The sequence below is a fragment of the Phacochoerus africanus genome, chromosome 15 (assembly GCF_016906955.1).
Source record: "Phacochoerus africanus isolate WHEZ1 chromosome 15, ROS_Pafr_v1, whole genome shotgun sequence".
NCBI classification, from domain to species: Eukaryota; Metazoa; Chordata; class Mammalia; order Artiodactyla; family Suidae; genus Phacochoerus; species Phacochoerus africanus.
Window position 1 is genome coordinate 24,289,108 of NC_062558.1, and position 24,326 is coordinate 24,313,433.

General features: G+C 44.5%; 1 protein-coding gene across 2 annotated transcripts in view; it reads right to left on the reverse strand.

Moving 5' to 3' along the window:
- The window catches only part of ADGRD1 (adhesion G protein-coupled receptor D1), a 182,926-nt gene extending 159,033 nt beyond the window's left edge, over positions 1-23,893 (reverse strand). Inside the window, exons 1-4 of one of the 2 annotated variants that reach the window (XM_047760612.1) lie at positions 23,203-23,893; positions 23,075-23,111; positions 5,378-5,461; positions 2,691-2,786 (exon numbers count right to left, since the gene is read on the reverse strand). In XM_047760612.1, the coding sequence (XP_047616568.1) occupies positions 2,691-2,786; positions 5,378-5,461; positions 23,075-23,111; positions 23,203-23,268 (283 nt within the window). In that variant the 5' untranslated portion in view covers positions 23,269-23,893. The remainder of the gene's footprint in view (positions 1-2,690; positions 2,787-5,377; positions 5,462-23,074; positions 23,112-23,202) is intronic. The other variant, XM_047760613.1, reaches the window with a different exon arrangement.
- Between the last annotated feature and the right edge of the window lie 433 nt (positions 23,894-24,326).

Genomic DNA, 24,326 nt, shown 5'->3' on the forward strand with positions numbered 1-24,326 from the left:
GAATAAAATTTAAGAATCACTAGTCTTAAAGACATTCTACCATGATTATGTCAGGCTTACAAACAACTTACCTCTAAATATGTTGTATTATTTGTACTTATAACAAAGCATTTCTAACATTATTGACTATATCATGTGAAATCATTTAAATATTGTTAAATTATAAACATATATTAGTGTGAATATTAATAAATATTCTATCCTATTAATTATTCTGATATATATAAATATTCTATCCTATTAATATGTTATCATATGAATATCATGCCACTGTATAATATGCACTGTAATATGATATTAGAATTACTACAGTTGCCCTGAGAGTTGAACTTCCAGGATTGATAGGATCGGAATCTCCTGCTGTCCTAAAATTTCATTCCATCCACCTCTTGCATCATTCCACCCCCAGCTTCAGAGTAGACTTTCCAAGTGAAACACTTAGATTCAAGTTCAAACATAAAGCTACACTTGAAGTCTCTCTCCTTTTTTTTTTTATTTTTTAAATTTTTCCTTTTAGGGCCACACCTGAGGCACATGGATGTTCCCAGGCTAGGGGTTGAATCAGAGCTGCATCTGCAGCCCTACACCACAGCCACAGTAATGCCAGATCCTTAACCCACTGAGCGAGGCCAGGGATCCAACTCACAACTTCATGGTTACTAGTCTGGCTCTTAACCTACTGAACCATAATGGGAACTCCCGCCCCCTCCTTCTGAAAGCCCCTGACCCTAGACATGGGAACTCATGATTTTAAGAGAATGTATTCTCAGACTCTGGGAGGAAAACTCAGAGTCATCCCAGAGGAACCCACCAGCAAGACCTCCGGGCCAGCAGTGGCGGCGGGGACGTGAGCTCCGTCATGGTCTCTTATTTGGTCCCATCCCCACAGCAAACCTCTCTGATGGTATGAGTGTGATATAAATGGTTTACAGAACTGATAAGTGAGGACTATAAAAACAAGGGTGATTAGTCACATCTTGCTAACTGGGGTCAAGGTTGCCCAGATGCCTCCTCGGCTGTGGGGATGTGCCTCCTGCCTGGGGGCTTTCTGACCCGACCTCTTCTTCCCAGGCTTGGGTTTTCTAACAACCATGGGCATGTGGATTCCAATGTGAAGGGCTTCAGCGTTTTTCCTTACTGTTTTTAAACTCTTTAATATCTTTTCTTTTTTGGCTACCCCGCAGCATATGGAGTTCAGATCCAAGTCACAGTTGCAACCTACGCTGCAGCTGCAGCAATGCCAGAGCCTCTACCCACTGTGGCGGCCCCAGGAGGGAACCCGCAACACAGCACTCCAGAGATGCCTCCGATCCCATTGTGCCACAGTGGGAACTCCTCAACTCCTTGATTTTTTGTCTATATCTTTTATTGCTGGGGGTGTGTGAAAATCTATATATTATAAAATTGCATGGTCAGGAGTTCCCTGGTGGGCTAGTGGTTAAGGATTTGGCATTGTCACAGCTACAGGTCAGGTTCAATCCCAGGCCTGGGATCTGCATGCTTTGGGGGCATTCCCCCAATTTTTTTTAATTATGTGGGCAAATAGCAGTTACATAATTGAATTAGGCTGTATAAACCCTACACCATACTTACTGCTCAATTGGCAAAATTAATTTTGGAAGCTAAACACCCCAGAGTTGAAAGAGCGATCAGGTTATATGTTGAGAAAAGACCAGGAGCGGGTCCTAAATTATCTGAACTGACTTTTGTCACTGATCAGAGAGAGAGCAAAATTGTTACTATTTCTTCTGCTCTGTGCTGTGTTAGAAAAATCTGAAACATATGGGCCCTGGAGGTTATTAAATAAGATAATAATTTAATCATGACTCTTGTGGGTGTGTGTTTTATAAAACAGCTTCTAATGATTAAAAAATTCTGGCTACAGAAGAAATGCTGATTTTACTGTTTGTAAGAGATCAAGTGTTTGATGAGGCATTTTAAAAATCAATTTTAATTTTCCATTAAGAGGGCATGTTTTTCCTCCCCTAAAGAATATAATTCAGAAGTTCCCTTCATGGCTCAGCAGGACACGATAGTGTCCATGAGGATGCAGGTTCGATCCCTGGTCTTGTTCAGTGGGTTAAGGATCTGGTGTTGCCACAAGCTGCAGCTTAGGTAGTAGATGAAGCTCGGATCTGGCATGGCTGTGGCTGCAGTGTAGGCTGGCAGCTGCAACTCCAATTTGACCCCTGGCCTGGGACCTTCCATATGCTGTGGGTGTGCCCCTAAAAAAAAAAAAGAAAAGAAAAATTATATATAATCCATGTAAAGATCCAAACAAGGAGTTCCCTGGTGGCCTAGTGGTTAAGGGTCTGGTGTTGCTACTGCTATGGCTCAGGTTTGATCCCTGACACCGGGGAAAAAAATCCAAACAAGTTCCTTTTTAGAAAACATATCATCTTGTGTCTGTATTGTTCTGAAAGCAAGTAGCTGGTTTGGAAGACCCTGGTTGCTTGAGGTCATGTATATATATGTATATACTCCTCCTGGTATACTGCAATCTGTTGTACTTCCTTTAGACTGAACTCAAGTCATTTATCTTCAATAGCCTGGATCTTCTGCTCTTTGCGGGGATAGTTGCTCATCTGCTACTCAGGCTATAGCAAATTCGTGATAGATCCAAATTAGACTGGCCTTTAAATTCATTGCAGATCCCAATACGACAGAACACAGAAGGAACACGTGCTCACCTACAGTTGCAGAGAAATTTGAGTAGGCAGAGCCATTGGTATACACAAAGGTAGAGTTATGAGAAGGAAGCACAGTGAGGTTGTGGGTTCGCAACGCTGGGTGAAACAACAAAAGAAAAAAACACCATGAATGAGTGACACACACAAAAAAACAAATGGAACCAACATATCTCTCAACTTAACACACATGGAGAAGTGTGCCTTTCTCCCAACAGACATCTTGGGTTTTTTCTTCCGACCCAACCTCCCTCTTATTTATTCCATTGACACCCCGGCTGACACCAGTGGCCCAGTCCCATGCCAGAACTAGGGCCAATGGCTGTGGCACTTGGCCACAAATGGTGGGTCCAGTTGGCTGGCTCCGACTTCCAAACTTAGTTGAGAGATATGAAATTGAACAAGGCCATCAAGTAGCCTTAACCAAAGGATTAATGGTGGTGATGTCACAAGAAACTGATGAAACAGAAGCATGGCATGAAAACAATGGCACATTATGGTGACGAATGGACAAAACAGAGAATTCAGCAACAAGTAGCAAAGCAGTACATCCATGAAATGACTCTCGGTGCCATTCAACTATCCCCAGTGGTAAATTATGCTGGTGGATTCTATTCTTTCTTTCCTTTTTTTTCCCCCCTTAAGAATCCTGGAATCAAATTAAAATATGCCAGCATAGCATTATAACATAAAGAATGGATCTAATAGAAAAGGCAGTGAAACCTTCATCATTTGAGTGCTTTGGGGCATGCATCCATCTAGTTGGAGTTTTACCGGAAATTGATGCTTTGGGTGAACAAAACTCAACCCCAGTGTGACTATATCTGATAATCTACAATACTGAATTGAGTTGAGGGGGGTGAGGAGACACATAGCCTGATCATCATTTGAGCTCTCTTTTTTTTTTTCAATTTTTATTTTTCATTTGAGCTCTTGTTTGAAGTCATCCCTAAAATACAAGCGTCTGTGTCCTACTGGTGTGCATTTTCCATGTGGTGGAATGATCTCCTTTCAAAGGCTTTAAAATAAAGGCCCAGAGAAAAGAACATTAGATCATAACAAGAGGAAACCACTGATTTTAAAGTGAGTTGGTCATAAAAAAAAATTCCATGGGGACATTCCCTATGGTACAGACGATTGGAAGAAAAGATGGATTTATTGGGCAGGTTTTCATTGTGGCCACCATGGCTGCCCAAGAGGCAGGCAAGTTAGAGGCTGTGCTGGATGAAGGCAGGATGAGAACAGCATCTTTTGACTCATCTCCTTGACTGAGCTCCTGCAAGAAGGCCAGCAGCACAGACTTCAGCTGTAATGCTTCTCGAATAGCAGATTTTCGGAACATTACAGAATCTGAGGTGGTAATCTCTGGCAGCACCTTAGGTGTCACCTAAGGAAAATATCAGTGTGCTGATGTGGCAAGCATGTAATCAGCAACGTGAGGTTTCTTTCTTTTCTGTAATCCATGACCAAGAACCGGGATAGACACCTCAAGCCTGCACTAGCACAGCTGTCCAAGAATCCCTTACTGGACCCATCAGCCATTCGACATAATCAAGAGCAATAAGGAAATCAAAATTAAAATGGAAAAGCAGGGAGTTCCCGCTGTGGCACAATGGAAATGGATCAGACTAGTGTCCATGAGGATGCAGGTTCAATCCCTGGCCTCGCTCAGGGGGTAAGGGATCCAGTGTAGCCACAAGCTGCAGCATAGCTCAAAGACAGGGCTCAGATCTGGCGTTGCTGTGGCTGTGGCCTAGGCCAGCAGCCGTAGTTCCGATTCAACCCCTCGCCTGGGAACCTCCATATGCCACAGGTGTGGCCCTAAAAAGCAAAAATAATAAAAATAAAATAAAATAAAATGGAAAAGTATCCCAAATCACTCAAAACTTAGACTTTCTAAAAAGCTTCTTATTGGAGTTACACTTAGACTTTAAAAAAGGGCTCAGGGCTGTCTGAGATTTCTCCTCTGGCCAAGGTCGAAACTGAGTCACAGGAAAACTCCACTTCCCTGGGAGCTGGAGACCCTTTGAAGAATCTCAGAGAATGTCTGATCTTTTTAAAAGAGAACTGCTGGTGATAATGTGGAGGCGCTGACAGGTAGGCGGGGCTAACTTTGCTGAGTGAAACAGGGACCCTGTTAACAGGGGGGTTAGTCTTTGCTAGCACAACTTTTGGCGCTAGCTTCCAATGGGCCCCTGTCTGCGCAGGCGTGTAGATTACGACATTTGCATCTATCTAGAAAACACACATCCAGATTCCTACAGAAACTGACCCGTCATGGACTGCTTCAAGCTGAAAACAGCTGCTTTTGTTTTCAGGTAGTTGGAGAAAAGGCACAACTTAATAATATTTCAAGTCATACGTTCTGTCCTTCAATCATAAAAACATATGAGCTCACATTTTAATATACTTTTCTATACTTTTGTGTCTATATAGTTTATGATTTTTATATTATGTGATTTCTATATCTTATATGATTTTTGATAAATCATAAAATATATACAAATATATAAAAGCATAATAAAAGCCATTTGCCACGGCAGTGACTGGGGGGAGCTAAGCAAATGTCTATTCATCTCCGTCATCCTGGCTTCAGAGTGCACGCTGTTCCCTTGTCCCTCCCGACAGCCCCTGATTCCAGGGAGACGCCCATTCCTGGGGCCCCAGTTACTGTCCCCACCCCTGTCTACCTCCAGTTGTTTCCTGAAGTTCGTGGATTCCGTCCACATTTTCCAACGGCCAGTAATAGGAAGCAGAAGCCAAGACCTCAAACCCTGGGAGGGGGGAAGGATAAAAATGTTACATCACCATTAGGAAAGAAAGGGCTGAACATAAGGAATCACTTACCACCTACATCAGGAATTGGGGGAAGAATTCAAGTGTCCCAGAGGCTGTGGGATGTAGTCAAAAGGCATCTGAATAGATTCAAGACACACTCTGGGTTTTCAAAAAACACAACAGGGGGAGTTCCCTTCATGGCTCAGCGGTTAATGAACCTGACTAGGATTCATGAGGATACGGGTTTGATCCCTGGCCTCGCTCAGTGGGTTAAGGATCCGGTGTTGCCGTGAGCTGTGGTGTAGGTTGAAGACACGGCTCGGATCCCATGGTGCTGTGCCTGTGGCATAGGCCGGCAGCTGTAGCTCCAATTCAACCCCTAACCTGGGAACTTCCATATACCACAGGTGCAGCCCTAAGAAGAAAAACAAAAAACTCAATAAATTTTTTAAAAATGAATATTTCTACAGGATAAACATAATAAATAGGAATAGAGAGAGACTTTTTTTTTTTTTGGTCTTTTCTAGGGCCGAACCCTTGGCCTATGGAGGTTCCCAGGGGTCTAATCAGAGCTGTAGCCGCTGGCCTACACCTCAGTCACGGCAACACAGGATCTGAGCCATGCCTGCAACCTATACCACAGCTCATAGCAATGCCAGATCCTTGACCCACTGAGCGAGGCCAGAGGTCAAACCCACAACCCAATGACTCCTAGTCAGATTCATTAACCGCTAAGCCATGACGGGAACTCCGACTTTTTTTTTTTAATGGCCGCATCTCCAGCATACAGAAGTCCCTGGGCCAGGGACTGAATCCAAGCTGCAGCTGCAACCTATGTGGCAGCTGTAGCAACACCAGATCCTTTAACCCACTGCACCAGCCAGGATCAAACCCACACCTCCACAGCGACCAGAGCCTCTGCAATCGGATTCTTAACCCTCTGCACCATGGCAGGAACCCCAAGAGATACCTTTTTTTTTTTTTGTCTTTTTGCTATTTCTTTGGGCCGCTCCCGCAACATATGGAGGTTCCCAGACTAGGGGTTGAATTGGAGCTGTAGCCGCCAGCCTACGCCAGAGCCACAGCAACGCAGGATCCGAGCCGCGTCTGCAACCTACACCACAGCTCACGGCAACGCCGGATCGTTAACCCACTGAGCAAGGGCAGGGACCGAACCCACAACCTCATGGTTCCTAGTCGGATTTGTTAACCACTGCGCCACGACGGGAACTCCCCAAGAGATGCCTTTTAACCAAAGAAAATAAAAGCCACCATGCCTGATGGTGTGACATGAGAAGCATACATGGGTCAGAAAAAAAGCAAGGACGTCCATCATCCTATTATCACTTCAGGCATTTTAGAAGAAACAGCTGATGCAATCAGACAAGAGAAAAAAAATAAGATTGAAAAGGAGGAGGAAACCAACCCCAAAATTGTGCAGAACGCTGTGTGAGCTTCTTTTTTTTTTGTCTTTTTTGCCTTTTCTAGCACTGCTTTCATGGCATATGGAGGTTCCCAGGCTAGGGTTCTAATCGGAGCTGTCGCCTCTGGCCCACACCGGAGCCACAGCAATGTGGGATCCGAGCCGCGTCTGCAACCTACACCACAGCTCACGGCAATGCCGGATCGTTAACCCACTGAGCAAGGGCAGGGACCGAACCCGTAACCTCATGGTTCCTAGTCGGATTCGTTAACCACTGTGCCACGACGGGAACTCCTGTGTGAGTTTCTTTACAGACACTTCCTCGTTTCACTCTAACAATGATCTAGAAGATAATGAATCGTACTCTTAGCCTATCTGTTAAGACAAGGAGCAACATGGCCCCTCAGCCATTGCTCAACTGGTTGGTTTGAGAAGCAGTCCTCTGCAAAGTCTCCCGATGTGTGCTCCGGATCTCTCGGTTATCTCTCTCCATACTACAAATTAATCTTTTCAGAATTTCCTTTATGATCCTTATACTTGGAATAGACCTCATTTTGTGCACATATGTTCTTTCCTATTCTGCTCTCCTCACATAATACCAGATGAATTATTTCATTTATTTTTTTCTCCCAAAGCCTCCTAAGGGAGTTTGGTAATCTCCCTTGAGTGGCAGCACCATCACACACTCAGCCTTTCTCCTAACTTGAATCTTATCTTGGATGTGTTCTCCATGAACCATTCCCAGCAGTGGAATTAATGGGCCAGATGACTAAATAATAATCAACTGCCTCAAATGTCTGCCAGATCAGAGAAGAGTAAAAATTAATAAACATATCTTGGTGGTGTTCATTATTTAAAAAGTTTCTTTTTTCGGAGGAAATAATATGATCCTTATTTTCAAATGAGGTATGCCTGATAACGAAAATGAAGAACTATGACAAATAAGAAGAAAATTTGGTAAGTAAGTGAAAAACTGTTACAAACATAAAAGAATTTGGTATGGAGGCTGATACAGACTAACCATGCAAATGTCAACAGCTCTCCTGCATCCAATTTATAATGCTGAAAAATAAAAGTTTCATCAATAAATGCAGCCAATAAAGAGAAGACATTTTAAGAACAAAAGAATAAAAACTATACCAACATTTTCATGATGGAAATACAGAGATCATACAGAGGGATGTAAAAGAACCCTTGAATAAATGAAGGATGTAGCCTATTCTTGATTAAATTTAAAAAACCTCAAAAATCATACAAACATCTACTATCCTTTAATTCATATATAAATAGTAGGAAAATTTGTTGTAAAAATGCTGAGAATTTTTGGTGTCAGAGACAGCAGATAATGAAGCTTATATAGAAAAATAAATAAGTAAGAATAACCAAGAAAATCTGGAGAAGGACCATCAAAAGATAATGGGGGCGTTAGCACTAGCAGATATTAAGACATGTCTTGGTCACTCTGCTGTACAGCGGAGGCTGACAAAACATTGTAAATCAACTATAATAATAAAAAAGGAAAAAGACATATTGCAGAGTCACAATAATGAATATGATTTGGTGCCACAGACGAACAAACAGTTCGGGGGGGGAAATCCATAAATATTCCCTAGAAAATATATAATTTAGTTTATTATAAAGGTGGTATTTTAATCAGAGGAGAACTATTTAACAGAAAGCATTAAAACCAGGGCTTCCCGTTGTGGCAGTGCGATACGAATCTGACTAGTATCCATGAGAATGCAGATTTGATCCCTGGCCTCCCTCAGTGGGTCAGGGATCCAGTGTTGCCAGGAGCTGTGTTGTAGATTGAAGATGAGGCTCGGATCTGGTATTGCTGTGGCTGTGGTATAGGCTGGCAGCTAGCAGCTCTGATTCAACCCCTAGCCTGGGAACTTCCATATGCCAAGGTGCGGCCCTGAAAAGCAAAAAAAAAAAAAAAAAAAAGTCCGCCATCTACAAAAAATTAAGATCCTTACCTCAGTCTGTATACCTGAGTAATTTCCAAATGTATCAAATTTTAAATATAATTAAACAAAATATAAAAGGTTCTGAGGAAAAGAGGTTATTAATTTGAATTTTATTTTTCTAAATGTTTTAATTAAAAATTTTTTAATTTAAATTTTTCAAATTTCCATGCAGAAAATTTTTTATTTATTTATTTTTATATAATGATTTTTTTCCATTATAGTTGGACCAAAAAACTAAAACAAGCTAAATAAAACTGGTGAATGATATTTATATAATACATAGGACAGAAATGTACTGATTTTATTTTTAGATGCATTAAATTTATTATATTAATAAAACTCCTCTTGTTAAAAAAATGTAGGAGTTCCTCTTATGGCTCAAAGGTAAAGAACCCAACTAGAATCCATGAGAATTCGGGTTTGATCCCTGGCCTCACTAAGTGGGTTAAGGATCTGACATTGCTGTGGCTGTGGCATAGACTAGCAGCTGCAGCTCTGATTCAACCCCTAGCCTAGGAGCTTCCCTATGCCACAAGTGCAGCCCTAAAAAAAGACAATTTAAAACTGACAGAATATTGGGGCTAAGGACATAGAGCTTAAAAAAATGCAAATTATTTTCAGAAATATGAAAAGTGCTGGAGTCCCCAGAAGAACGTGGCACAACGGAAATGAATCTGACTAGGAACCATGAGGTTGTGGGTTTGACCCCTGGCCTCACTCAGTGAGTTGTGAGTTAAGGATCTGGCATTGCCGTCAGCTGTGGTGTAGGTCGCAGACATGGCTTGAATCAGGCGTTGCTGTGGCTGTGGTTTAGGCCGGCAGCTGTAGCTCCAATTAGATCCCTAGCCTGGGAACTTCCATATGCTGTGGGTGTGGCCCTAAAAAGAAAAAGAAAAAAAAAAAGAAAAGAAAGAAAAGGTCGGTCTCACTCCTAAAGTTTAAAAGCATATTAAAACTGGAGTTCCCGGAAGTTCCTGTCGTGGCGCAGTGGTTAACGAATCCAACTAGGAACCATGAGGTTGCGGGTTCGGTCCCTGCCCTTGCTCAGTGGGTTAATGATCCATCGTTGCCGTGAGCTGTGGTGCAGGTTGCAGACTCAGATCCTGCATTGCTGTGGCTCTGGCATAGGCCGGTGGCTACAGCTCCGATTCGACCCCTAGCCTGGGAACCTCCATATGCTGCGGGAGCGGCCCAGAGAAATAGCAAAAAGACAAAAAAAAAAAAAACTGGAGTTCCCACATATGCTGTTCCGCACCCACAGCATATGGAGGTGCTAAGGGTCTAATTGGAGCTACAGCCACCGGCCTATGAGTTCCCATCGTGGTGCAGTGGTTAATGAATCCAACTAGGAACCATGAGGTTGTGGGTTCAATCCCTGGCCTTGCTCAGTGGGTTAAGGATCTGGTGTCGCCGTGAGCTGTGGTGTAGTTTGCAGATGCGGCTCAGATCCAGTGTTGCTGTGGCTCTGGCATAGGCTGGTGGCTACAGCTCCGATTAGACTCCGATTAGACCCCTAGCCTGGGAACCTCCATGTGCCGCAGGAGCGGCCCTTGCAAAGGCAAAAAGACAAAAAAAAAAAACATATTAAAACTACAATGAACTAGTCTATTCACTTAGGTGGCAAACAAAAAGTTACATGTACTAAGTTGGCAAGTTCTACCACTTTTTTGGCAGGAGTTCAAATCAGTATGCCTTTTTGGAGGGCAATATGGCAATAAACATTTATCAAAATTTTAAGAACACATTCCATTTGACCTAGTCATTCCACTCGTAGGAATTTATTCTAGAGATAAACTTATGCATATGATCAAAGACCTATGGGCAAGCATATTTGTTGCAGGGTTTTTGTTTCTTGTTTTTTGTCTTTCGTCTTTTTTTTTTTTTTTAGGGCCGCACCCACAGCATATGGAGGTGCTAAGGGTCTAATTGGAGCTACAGCCGCCGGCCTACACCACAGCAACACAGGATCTGAGCCGTGTCTGCTCATGATCTGAGCCACCACAGCTCACGGCAACACCAGATCCTTAACCCACTGAGCGAGGCCAGGGATTGAACCGGAAACCTCATCATTCCTAGTAGGATTCGTTTCCACTCTGCCACAACGGGAACTCTACAGGTTTTTGGGGTTTTTTTTAAGTATCAAAAAATCTGCCAATAATCTACATACTCATTAACAGAGGGCTGACTAAATAAATATAGAACATCTATATAATGGTCTCCTGCGTAGCTAGGATAAATAATGAGGCTGAGGAGCTCCCGCTGTGGCACAATGGGATCTGCAGCTTCTTGGGAATGCTAGGACACAAATTGATCCCCAGCCTGACACAGTGGGTTAAGGATCCAACATTGCCACAGTTGCGGCTTAAGTTCACAGCTACAGATCAGATCTGATCCCCGGCCCGGGAGCTCCATTTGCTACAGGGCAGCCAAAAAACAATAATAATAATAATAATGAGGCTGATATACATGTACTGATATAGAACGTTCCTTAAGTTATACTGTTACCTTAAAGAAAATCAAGTGTGAGAAAAAAAATGTATGTATTATGACATATTTGTACAAAGTAGAGTTGTTCGTCGAGCAGGGAGGGTGGGAAGAGAAAAATAAAGAGAATCGGGGCTTGGAGTTCCCGTTGTGGCTCAGCAGGTTGAGAACCTGACTAATAGTCACGAGGATTTGGGTTTGATCCCTGGCCTCGCTCAGCTCAGTGGATTAAGGATCTGGCGTTAAGTCTGCAGCTGCAGCTCTCATTCAACTCCTAGCCTGGTAACATCCATATGCTGTGGGTGCTGCCATAGAAAGACAAACATTTTTTCAATTTAAAAAAAAGGGAAGGGGGGCTTGGATGTATACCCTACAAACTGAGAACAGTGTTTTGAAGTGCAGAAATTGAGGAACAGGGTGTAAGATGCGAGAAGGTTTCTCTTTCTGTTCTATTTGCATGTTTGGATCTGTATTCTTTTAAAAAGTATTTTCAGACTTGCTTTCACAACTAAAACGACCATAGGGGGAGTTCCCATTGTGGTGCGGTGGAAACAAACCACTTAATATCCATAAGGATGCAGGTGCAATCCCTGGCCTCACTCAGTGGGTTGGGGATCCAGCTTTGCCGTGAGCTACAGTGTAGGTCACAAATGTGGCTTGGATCCCTAATTGCTGTGGCTGTGGTGTAGGCCAGCAGCTGCAGCTCCAATTTGACCCTTAGCCTGGGAACTTCCATGTGTTGCAGGTGTGGCCCTAAAAAAAAGCAAAAAAAAAAAAAACAAGACCATAGGTAATGTCCATACTAAAAAATCTTTTGGCCATACCCCAGGCAATTGCCTGGTCAGGAATTGAACCTGTACCACAGCAGCAACCCAAGCCACTGTAGTGACAATGCCAGATCCTTCACCCACTGCATCACAAGGAAACTTCAATGTCCACACTAAATTTTGAGATGAAAAATGAAGCACTGCATGCATCCAAAGTGGAAGCCAAGAGCAAAGTTAGTTCTGTAATAGGGACCAAAGAGAGGCAGCAGTCCAACCACTTAACTTTCCTGTACCAGTCAAAGACCTAGTTGATGTGCTGGGAACAGTTCATATTCTCACTCAGCTCTGCAAGAGTGAGAATACGAAAAGCAAAAAGCAAAAATATCCATTTTCATTTCTACCATTTTTTTTCCCCTAATATCTGGGACATTCATTATGAGGACAAGAAAACCTCATGGACTTGTTATTCGACTCATCTGGGGGAAAAAAAATCAAAAAAGGAAATAACATCTGTTGACCAAAGAACAGATGTTTTATTTTCAGCACCTTCAGCTTTATCAAGTAAGCCCTGTGGTAATAAATCTCTCCCTATCAGCTCCATTTGCAAATGGCCACATCCATGCTGGGCAGAAAGGTTGACATAATCAAGGAACCTTGCCTTGTTCACACAGAAAGACATCCCCCCACACACACCCCCCAGCTAGTGCCTAGTGATGGGGGGGGCGGTCTGTGATCAGGAAAGGGCCTGCCATCCCACATCACTGCGCTGCAGATGAAAGTGAAACACCCACCAAATCGCACAGATGTCTTGAAATTATTAACATGGAGTTTGTCCAACAGATTGGAGATATGTCATGGAGGGCGTGCAAAATGAAGTGTCCACAAGGGTCAGGGGCATGAACAGTTATCTGGACAGAGGCCGGGGATGAGGTTCATGACCTGGAAGGGACAGGCACAACCAGAACAGATGCGGGAAACAAACAACAGGGAGCACCCCAAGTCTCAGGGCAGAGGAGGCTGGGGCAGGTCAGAAATCTTTAAAAAAAAAAAAAGCGGCTGCTTCCCAGACCTAACCATTGTGATTCTGTAGGAAGATTTTCCCAGGATTCCCAGGTCTCCTACTTTTTTTTTTTTTTTTTTTTAAGGGCCGCAGGTGTGGCCTATGGAAGCTCCAAGGCTAAAGGTTGAATCCGAGCTGCAGCCGCCAACTTATGCCACAGCCACAGCAATGAGGGATCCAAGTCACATCTGCAACCTACACCACAGTTCATGGCAATCCCAGATCCTTAACCCACTGAGCGAGGCCAGGGATCGAACTCGCATCCTCATGGATACAAGTCAGATTTGTAACCTGCTGAGCCACAAATGGAGCTCTACAGGTCTCCCACTTTCTAAAAGAAGCCAGAAGACAGGAATGAATAAAGATGTGATATATCTGCATCTATCTATCTATCTATCTATCTATCTATCCATCTATCTATCTCAGCTATAATGGAATATTACTCATTAGAATAATATTCAGCCATATTATAATATTACTCAGCCATAAAAAGATGAAACGATGCCATCTGCAGCAACATGGATGTGATAGGGATGGAGTAGACACAGGTAGTTTTAAAAGTTCCAATAAAGGGCCACAGATAATGAGGGAAACTTAGGGGACATTGGGAGATCACTGTAAGCTAATAAATTGCTTAAAAAAGCCGTCAGCCAAAGCAGGCTTGCTTGACTAGAGGAGGCATGAGAATGGCCTCAGGTTGTTGGGTGGGGAATGGAATGAGGGCTGCATTCAGATTCAGACCAAGGGCAAGAGTTTGAGGACCACCCTTCTGCTGATTTGAATACACACCTTACCTGACACTAAGGAAGAGCTACTACTCTGAGAAAGTAAGAGGTGGTCTTTTCTAACCCCTAATCCTCTTGGATGGTAAAACTATAGCCGACCGGATCCTCAGGGCAGAGCTTCCGTGCCTGCCCACTAGCATCTCTCACAGGCATCCTATCCTAATAAATCTATTTCTTGCCTATCACTTTGTCTCTAACTGAATTCCTTCTGCGTGGAGACATGAAGAAACTGAACCTCAGTGAGTCCAGACACAGGATGAGTGATTCAAATTTAAAACCGTGGCGTTCCCGTCATGGCGTAGTGGTTGACGAATCTGACTAGGAACCATGAGGTTGCGGGTTCAATCCCTGACCTTGCTCAGTGGGTTAATGATCCTGCGTTGCCGTGAGCTGTGGTGTGGGTTGCAGACACGGCTCGGATCCCACATTGCTGTGGCTCTGGGGTAGGCTGGCAGCTACAGCTCTGATTAGACCCCTAGCCTGGGAACCTCCATATGTCGCGGGAGCGGCCCAAGAAATGGCAAAAAGATTAAAAAAAAAAAAAATTAAAGCCGTGGGTTCAAGTGCCAATCTGTGTTCTGGCTAGGTTCAGGCTGTTAGTGCTGTCAGTTTCAGATGGACCTAGAGATGATCATACTAAGCAAAGTAAGTCAGACAAAGATAATATATATGATATCACTTATATGGGGAATCTAAAAAAAAAACTGATACAGATGAACCTATTTACAAAACAAACAGACTCACAGACTTCGAGAACAAACCTACAGTTACCAAAGGGGAAAGGTGGCAGAGGGATAAATTAAGAATTTAAATGTAACATACTACTGTATATAAAACAGGAAAACAAGGTCCTACTGTTAAGCACAGGGAACTCTACTCAATATTTTTATAATAATCTATAAGGGAAATGAATCTGAAAAAGAATATATATATTATATATACTGGAATCATTTTAGTATACACTTGAAACTAATACAACATTGTAAATCAGCTAAATAAATTCAATTAAAAAATGGAGGGGGAGAAATCAGAAATCCACATTTTTTAATTTGAAATTTCCCCAAGTGTTAATGTCAGCAATCAAGGTTCTTTTAATTAAAACACTGTGTGGTGCTAAAAGACAGGCCCCGAAAATGGAATTGAGCCTGCAGACTCTCTTTTATAACCTGGGGGGTAAACAACCCATGGCCCTAAAAATGTCAGAAGGAGAAGGTCTCGATCTTTTGTGAGGAAGACCCTCTGGCTATTTTCCCCAAAAGAAGGTGATGTGAGATCTTTCGGTTGGATAATCACCCTGGTTTTCACCAGATAAACTCTCACAGACACTAAATGTCTACTTAGACAAGGTAACAGTCAAGTGACAACCCAGCTCACACAGGGACTTCAAAACATCCCCCAGCCCTAAAAAATAAACTGAGAGAGAGAGAGAGTTTTAACCTATTATCACATGATTATAAATCAGTTCTTCAGATACACAGATAACCAATAGGCACACAAAAAGATGCTCAACATCACTAATTATTAGAGAAATCCATATCAAAACAACAGTGAAGTACCACCTCACACCAGTCAGAATGGCCATCATTAAAAAATCTACAGATAACAAATGCTAGAGAGGGTGTGGAGAAAAGAGAACCCTCCTACACCCTTGGTGGGAATGTAAATTGATGCAACCACTATGGAGGTTCCTCAGAAAACTAAAGTTAGAATTACGATATGATCCAGCAATCCCACTCCTGGGCATACATCCAGACAAAACCCTAATTCAAAAAGATGCATGCTGGAGTTCCCGTAGCGGCTCAGTGGTTAACGAATCCGACTAGGAACCATGAGGTTGCGGGTTCAATCCCTGGCCTTGCTCAGTGGGTTAAGGATCTGGTGTTGCCGTGAGCTGTGGTGCAGGTTGCAGATGCGGCTCAGATCCAATGTTGCTGTGGCTCTGGCAAAGGCTGGTGGCTACAGCTCCGATTCGACCCCTAGCCTGGGAACCTCCATATGGCATGGGAGCGGCCCAAGAAATGGCAAAAAGACCAAAAAAAAAAAAAAAAGCATGCACGCCAGTGTTCATAGCAGCACAATTCACAATAGCCAAGACATGGAAACAACCTAAATGTTCACCAGTAGATGAATGGATTAAGACGATGCGGTACATATATACAATGGAATATTACGCAGCCATAAAAAAGAATGAAATAATGCCATTTGCAGCAACATGGATGGACCTAGAGATTATCATACTAAGTGAAGTAAGTCAGTAAGAGAAAGACAAATACCATATGATATCACTTATGTCTGGAATCTAAAATAAGGCACAAATGAACCTGTCTACAAAACAGAAACAGACTTGTGGTTGCCAAGTGGGAGGGAGGAGGGAATGGGATGGCCTGGGAGCTTGGGGTTGGCAGATGCAAACTATTCCATTTAGAATGGATAAGCACTGAGGTCCTACTGTACAGCACAGGGAAATCTATCCAGTCTCTTGGGTTAGAACATGATTGAAGATAATATGGGAAAAAGAATGTATGTATATGTATGACTGGGTTACTCTGCTGTACAGCAGAAACTGACACAAAATTGTAAATCAACTAAACTTTAATTTAAAAAAAAATTTTAATGGGGACAGGGGGGAGTGGGATGGACTGGGAGTTTGGGATTATAAGATGCAAACTAGTATACATAGGATGAATAAACAACAAGGTCCTACTATAGAGCACAGGGAACTATATTCAATATTCTGTAATAAACCAAAATGGAAAAGAATACGAAAAAAATATGTGTGTGTATGTACACACACATGCATGTATAAAACTGAGTCACTTTGCTATGTAGTAGAAATTAACACAACATTGTAAATCAACTACACATCAATGAAATAAGTCTTACAAAATAAATAAAGTTCAGAATAGTGCAGAAGGTACATCACAGAGGAAAATGGGGCCCTGCCAATCGTTAGGCAGAGCTTGGCTCCCTCGGGCTTGGCCTGTGACACACCAAGCTCATTTCCACAGCAGGCCACACCCCCTACACACACCCCCACCCGCCCCCAACTCCACCACCCCACCCCTGCTGCCTGTGAAGCTCTTCTCTTGCTGTACATAACCAACTCTGTGCTTCAAGCCTCAGCCACAGGACACCCTCTCCGAGAAGCCTTCCCTGATCACCTCTTGTCACCATCACTCCGCTCTTATTCCCCACTCGTTGTTTCATTTTCTCATGGCACTCACTATCCTTTGGAAGGGTTTTTGTTGTTGTTGTTAGTACATTTGTTTATTGTCTGTCTCACATCAGACAGTTTGCAACTTGAGTGGAGACTTTGTTCTGTTTGCACCATATCTCCATGTCCAAAAGAAGGCAAGCCGTGTGTGTGTGTGTGTGTGTGTGTGTGTGTGTGTGTGTGTGTGTGTGTGCATGTGTGTGTGTCAGAAATCCAGGTTTTTGCATTTGAAATCCGACCCCAATTTTAATGTTAGCAATTAATTTTTTAAAACTATAGGCGGTCCCATTGTGGCTAGGCAGGTTAAGAACCCAACTATAGTGCCTGTGAGGATGCGTGTTCAATCCCTGGCCCCACTCAGTGAGTTAAGGATCCGGCATTGCCACAAGCTGTGGTGTAGGTCACAGATGCGGCTTAGATCTGGCTTTGTGGTGTAGGCCAGCAGCTATATCTCTGATTTGCACCTAGCCTATGCTACACAGTGTGGCCATAAAAAAGAAAAGAAAAAAAGAAAAAGAAAGAAAGAAACTGTATAGGTAGGGGAGTTTCCTGGTGCCCTAGTGGGTTAAGGATCCAGTGTTGTCACTGGTGTGGCACAGGTTTGATCCCTGGCCTAGGAACTTCCACGTGCCGTGGGTGCAACCAAAAAAAAAAAAAAATTTATAGCTGAAATGAATGAATGAATGATGAATGCAATAATGAATGCAAAAAAGAATAAACCAGGAGTTCCCGTCGTGGCTCAGTGCAAAGGGGACTTTGCACAGAAACACTTTTGGGTTTACACTAGGAAGACGCAGAACGACATTTCTGCCCTGACTGCAGGGGTCTGAGGGTCCCTTCTAAGCTACATTACACTATGTTGGTGACAAATATCAACTAGATTATTGCGCCAACCATTGCACAGTATAGATTAACATCAATTTATGATCTTGTACACCTGAAACTCATTATGATTTTATATACCCATTATATCTCAAATAAAAAAATAAAGAAAACTAACAGTGGATTCACACAGAAAAATGAATCACTGTATAAATAGGGGGAATTACAGTTACCATCATCACCTGTGTTGACCACCCCCACCAACTCTAAATGGGGCCACCCCCACCTCCTGGAAATGGAACCAGTCACTCAGTGGACCCTAGGCCAGGAAACTTCTGGTTAATGACATGCTTTATGAAGTCCCCTTTGCTCTGAGTGCAAATCCGACTAGGAACCATGAGGTTGCGGGTTCCATCCCTGCCCTTGCTCGGTGGGTTAACGATCCGGCGTTGCCGTGAGCTGTGGTGTAGGTTGCAGACACGGCTCGGATCTTGCGTTGCTGTGGCTCTGGCGTAGGCCGGCGGTTACACCTCTGATTCGACCCCTAGCCTGGGAACCTCCATATGCCGCTGGAGCGGCCCAAGAAATGGCAAAAAGACAAAAAAAAAAGAATAAACCAGAAAGATTGTAATATATGGAATCTAAAATATGACACAAATTAACTTATCTATGAAACAGAAACAGACTCACAGACGTATGAGTCATTCTGATGCTCTCAGATCTCTATTTGCCAAATTTCCATGTTCAATAGGACAAAAACATGATTTGTTAAAAGTCCATCATAAACACTTTTTTTTTTCTTTTCTTTTTAGGGCCTCACCTATGGCACATATAAGTTCCCAGGCTAGAGGTCAATTTGGAGCTGCAGGCCTACACCACAGCCATGTCAGCACTGGATCCAAGCTGCATCTGGGAACTTCACTGCAGCTTGCAGCAATACCAGATCCTTAACCCACTGATCGAGGCCAGGGATCGAACCTGCATTCTCAGGGACACTATGTCAGATTCTTAACCTGCTGCACCACAACGGGAACTCTGCATCAGAAACACTTTTGGGTTTACACTAGGAAGACGCAGAACGACATTTCTGCCCTGACTGCAGGGGTCTGAGGGTCCCTTCTAAGCTACATTACACTATGTTGGTGACAAATATCAACTAGATTATTGCGCCAACCATTGCACAGTATAGATTAACATCAATTTATGATCTTGTACACCTGAAACTCATTATGATTTTATATACCCATTATATCTCAAATAAAAAAATAAAGAAAACTAACAGTGGATTCACACAGAAAAATGAATCACTGTATAAATAGGGGGAATTACAGTTACCATCATCACCTGTGTTGACCACCCCCACCAACTCTAAATGGGGCCACCCCACCTCCTGGAAATGGAACCAGTCACTCAGTGGACCCTAGGCCAGGAAACTTCTGGTTAATGACATGCTTTATGAAGTCCCCTTTGCTCATTACAAAAGTTAGCTGTTAAAGGGCATGTTTATAAACTTTTTTTTAAATGACGTGCCAATGTCTTGGCCATTGCCATTTATGGATTTAGACCAAAGCCGCTCCCTAGCCTTGTCCTGGGGCCAGAGCAAGAAAGCGGGCAGCCTGGGGCCAGAGAAAAAAGTTTCCAATGTGGGGTGGGGTCCTTAGTTTCCCCTCCCTGGGCTTCATCTCCATCAACTATCTAATGGGGAGGCGGGCTAAAAAGCTTTCGATGGTTCCTCAAACTAGAGCATGCTGTAATTTCTCCGAAATGACAGACAAACTCAGATAACGCAAAGGTTCAACATGATTTGAAGTTGTTTTTCAATTACTGACGAAACAGAGGACTATCTAGTTACCTGGGCTAATGTAGACAGGTAGGCCAGATAAGAAAGCCAAAGCCCTCCAGCTGGGAGTTGGAATCATGTAGATTTCAGACTCAGCTCATCAGAGAACCAGCAAAATCAACTGAATGTACCGTCCAGCCAACAGATAGTCCCTGAGGACTTGCTCTGTGGAAGGCATAGGGCTGGGCGTCATCCTGGGACAATAGGAAACGCTGATGAGTCCTGTCAGAACCTTAGATGGGAAACCAGACGGTTGTGCTGGAAAATAGGCTGTGCTTCAGGACCCTAGGGGTCCAGCCTCTACTGGGACCTTTGCTTAAGGCTCACCTAAGAGTCCACAGGTACCTCCACTGACCATGCTGTTCTCCTTTTCAACAAACTCTTTTTTTTTTTTTTTTTTGCTTTTTAGGGCCACACTCGGGGCATATGGAGGTGCCCAGGCTAGGGATCAAATTGGAGCTACAGCTTCCACAGCACACAGCAACGCAGGATCCGAGCCACATCTGCAACCTACACCACAGCTCATGGCAACGTTGGATACTTAACCCACTGAGCGAGGCCAGGGATCAAACCCGCAACCTCAGGGTTCCTAGTCAGATTTGTTTCTGCTGTGCCACGATGGGAACTCCTCAACAAACACCCTATGAGTTGACAATCTTTCTATGAGTCTGACTTCCCCAGCTCCCTCCAGATCACGAGTCCTTAAGTTCCCACTGTGCTTTATGAGCTGTGGGACCTTGGGCAAATCACTTACTCTCTCAGGAAGAACAGTTCCTCACCTGCAGAGAGTGAAAACGGTGTTTCCAAGAACTGGGGTGGATTGTATGGAATCTACCCAGAAGCATCCAATACGCCATCATATTGGCATCTTTATTCACCACTATTTAGTGCCCCTTAGGATAAATCACTGCAGTTTAGGTAGCCATCCCTACACTGTCGGATGTCTTCCCTTCAGGGACAGGGTCACTGCAGGTTGACTGTGTGCCTGGGTGTATGCTTTCGGGAAGAAGGGCTGGGGATCGGGTTTCCTCCATGGGGGCTCCTCTTGAGATGCTGCAGGCTCCAGGGGGCAGAAGCAGACAGGCATCAGGCCTCCCAGGTACTGCTGGTGCACAGGGGACGGGGGTCAGCTTGTCAGCAGGAAAGGGGCTGAGCGGAGTCCAAGATGGAGGAAGAGAAGACAAAAGAAAAGGACTGGAGAGGGAGAGGAAGGAAATAAGGGGAAAGAATGACAGGAAAGAAAAGGAGAGAGGGAGAGAAGGAGGAAGGAAAAGGGAAGAGAGAGGAAGGGAACGAGGGAGGAACTCGAACAAAGGATGGAAGGGAGGGAGGGAGAAAGAGATAAAGAAAGAAAGACACAAAGAAAGAAAGAAAAGACAGAAGGAAGGAAGGAAGGAAGAAAGAAAGAAGAAAGGAAGAAAGACACAAAGAAATAAAGAAAGAAGAAAGGAAGAAAGAAAAATGGAAGAGAGAAAGAAAGGAAGAAAGGAAGGAAGGGGTGGCAGAAGAGATGGCAGGAGGGAAGAAGGAAGTAGGGAGGGATGAAAAGGAGAGGAGGCAGGAGGGTTTCAGCCACAGGGAGTTAAAAAACCCAACTAGGTGTTGAATAAATGTTAGGCTTCATCTTTATTCTAAAAAGGAAGGAGGGAGGGAGAAAGAGAAGAAAGTAGCGGTTTAAAAAGTGGGAGTGAGGGAGGACAAGAACAAGAGCGAGGGGGCTGGAGACAGAGAATTCAAGGAGAAAGAAACTGATGAGGCAGCGCAGAGTTTTAGAACCCCAAACCCCAGAGCTCCCGGTTTCCATGCCAGCTTTGTGGTGTGTACGGCTTCTTTTTAGTAGTATTTCTATGATTGTCAGTATTATTATTATTTCTCTAAGGTAGCTAGCTGACTGAGGAATCAGGTTTTGCAACCCTACATTAGGATGTGAGAGAAGAAGTTTCTCTGTGGAACCAAGACTGAGTTTAAAAGCTGAGGGTGAAGGATGCGAGTGGACGTGGCTGGCATGGCCAAGGCACAACTTCCTTTCCACCCATGTGCCAGGGGTCTTATGCTGCCTTGTCACTCTGCCTGATGTTGCTGGCCAGGATTTCTCCCTCATCTCTCCCGGAAAACCAGTGTGAACCACGAGGCGTGAATCGGAGGGGCACACACTGCCTCTCTTTAATGCGATGCTGGATGATTTATTTATCCCCAAACCTTTCTTTCAGTACTTTGGCTGAGGAAAGGGGAGCCCGTGGAAATTCACTGCCTTGGCATCCTTTTCAACAGAAGGTTTCACTTGAACGTGAGGAAGAAAGAGAGATAGCAACATCTGTACCACTGAGACGGGCAGGTGAAGGCAGTGATGAGGACTGGATGTGTCAGCACCCACCATGAGTGCTGGGTCACTCCAAAGGGGACAGAGCTCCATCCCATGTCTACCAGCACCCAGCACAGCGCTGGTTCTTCCACCAGACCCCACCTGTCTCTTGGTCCTGGCTTCACACCTGGACGGGACCAGGGATGCTGTGCCCACAAGCTCTGGTGGGACATGGAGACAGACAGGGCTGTTTGTGGTAATAATCAGGGCCCAAGGCATGCCCCCCCACCCACCTTGAGGCTGAGCAAGGAATTCGGGACATTAGCATGGGGTCTTCTCCCCACCACGCACATGCCAGCCAAGCAGCAAATGGGGGAAAGTGACAGCAAAGAGAGTTCCCGCCACCATCACACACACACACACACCCACACCCCACCCAGTTGCAAAGGGGCAAGAAAGGTTTCACACCTCCTCCATCCTCCCCAAAGAAAGCCTCATGGTGATGCTTCCAGACTCAAGACTCAAGCTGGCAAAGGGAAAGCAGACCCAGGGAATGGGCGAGGGGTTTCCTTGGAGGGGCTGGAGGAGTCAAGCTCCCACAGGAGGGACAGGGACAGAACGAGGCAGGGAGCGCTCGGTCAGTTCACATGAATCCCCACTGGACACCCATGATGTGAATCAAAGACAGAAGATGCCCACCTGAGAACATCCCATTTCCTGAATCACAGGGTTCCAGATGCCCCAGAGCCAGGGGCTTCCAGGCGCTGAGCGTCCTCCACCAAGTCGGAGGTGGAAGATGATGAGTGACCCAGAGGGCAAGGTGTCAGGGCAGATGGCAGGGGTCAGGGGAACCCCCACCCAAGAAGGCCCCATGGTCTTACAGACAATAAACAAACTAATTCCAGACCCCCAGCTCACAAGATGAGAGGGAAGCCGCCTTACCTGGATGGGCTTGTGACCTGGCATCGGCTCCATGCACCTGCACACAAAACACCACATTGTAAGACCCAAGGGGAACCTCCCAGTGGAGATCCAGTCCCATCTCAGCAATTATCACCTAGGGACATTACCTGAAAATCGCAATAAAATAACAGCAGCCAGGAGTGCCAGCAGCAAAGAGGCAGCAGCTTCCTCATTTTTTTTTTTTTTCCCCAGAGGTGAAAACGTGATCCCAGGGGGATTCCTGAGGGTCCGTGACAAAGTGTCCCCCTTAACTTTCACTTCCTTGGGAAAGGGACATTTTCACAGGTTCCGGAAAGAAAACAAAACAACAACAGAAAAAACATGTATTTCACTAGAGTCTGTGAGATTCAGGGAGTGAACGCAGGCAGTAGTGGGGAGTTAATGGGTGTTTCTTCTTCGTCTCCAAACGTGAAAGTCCTCAGTGATCCACAGACACATTGGAAGGACCAGACCAGCCTTGGGATTCGGGGAGAAGAAACACAGCCCCCGTCACAGTCCCGAGAAGCAATCCCGGGCCACAGATGCAGCACAGAGGCTCCAAGAGCAATCGTGATTCCCTCAAGGTTTTCTTTTTATGTCAAGACAATTCATCTGTCTCCATCCAGGTTCAGAGTCGGATGTTTCTCCTTTTTCCTTGAAGCGCGAGGAATTCTGTCTGGAGCTCCCGTGGGCTCCAGGGCTGGGGCGTCGCTGCCCAACTCCTTCTGGTGTGACTCAGGCTGACACCTCGTCCGTCTGTCTGCTTGGGGTGGGGAGAGTGAGTGGTGAAAGAGCTCTCCTCAAACTTTGTTCTGTTCTGCTTCTCTATTTATAGCCCAGCCAGCGCTGCTGGTCCTTCCTGGGTCCTAACTCCGGTCTGTTAAGAACCACTGGGAAGGTTTTCTGGATCTGAGGTTTGGAGGCAGACCAGACAGACATGGGGTGTGTGTGTGTATGTGTGTGTGTTAGATGCCTTCCATCGTGGAGTTCCCTTCGTGGCTCAGTGGTAAAGAACCCAACTAGTATCCATGAGGACACGGGTTCAACCCCTGGCATCACTCAGGGGGTTAAGGATCTGGCATTGCTGTGACTGTGGTGTAGGCCAGCAGCTGCAGCTCTGATTAGATCCCTAACCTGGGAACTTCCATGTGCCGCAGGTGCAGCCCTTAAAAAGATTAAAAAGAAATAGAAATTTAAAAAATAAGATGCCTTCCATCCATACCCTCAAAGTCAGCATAAATATGAATACATA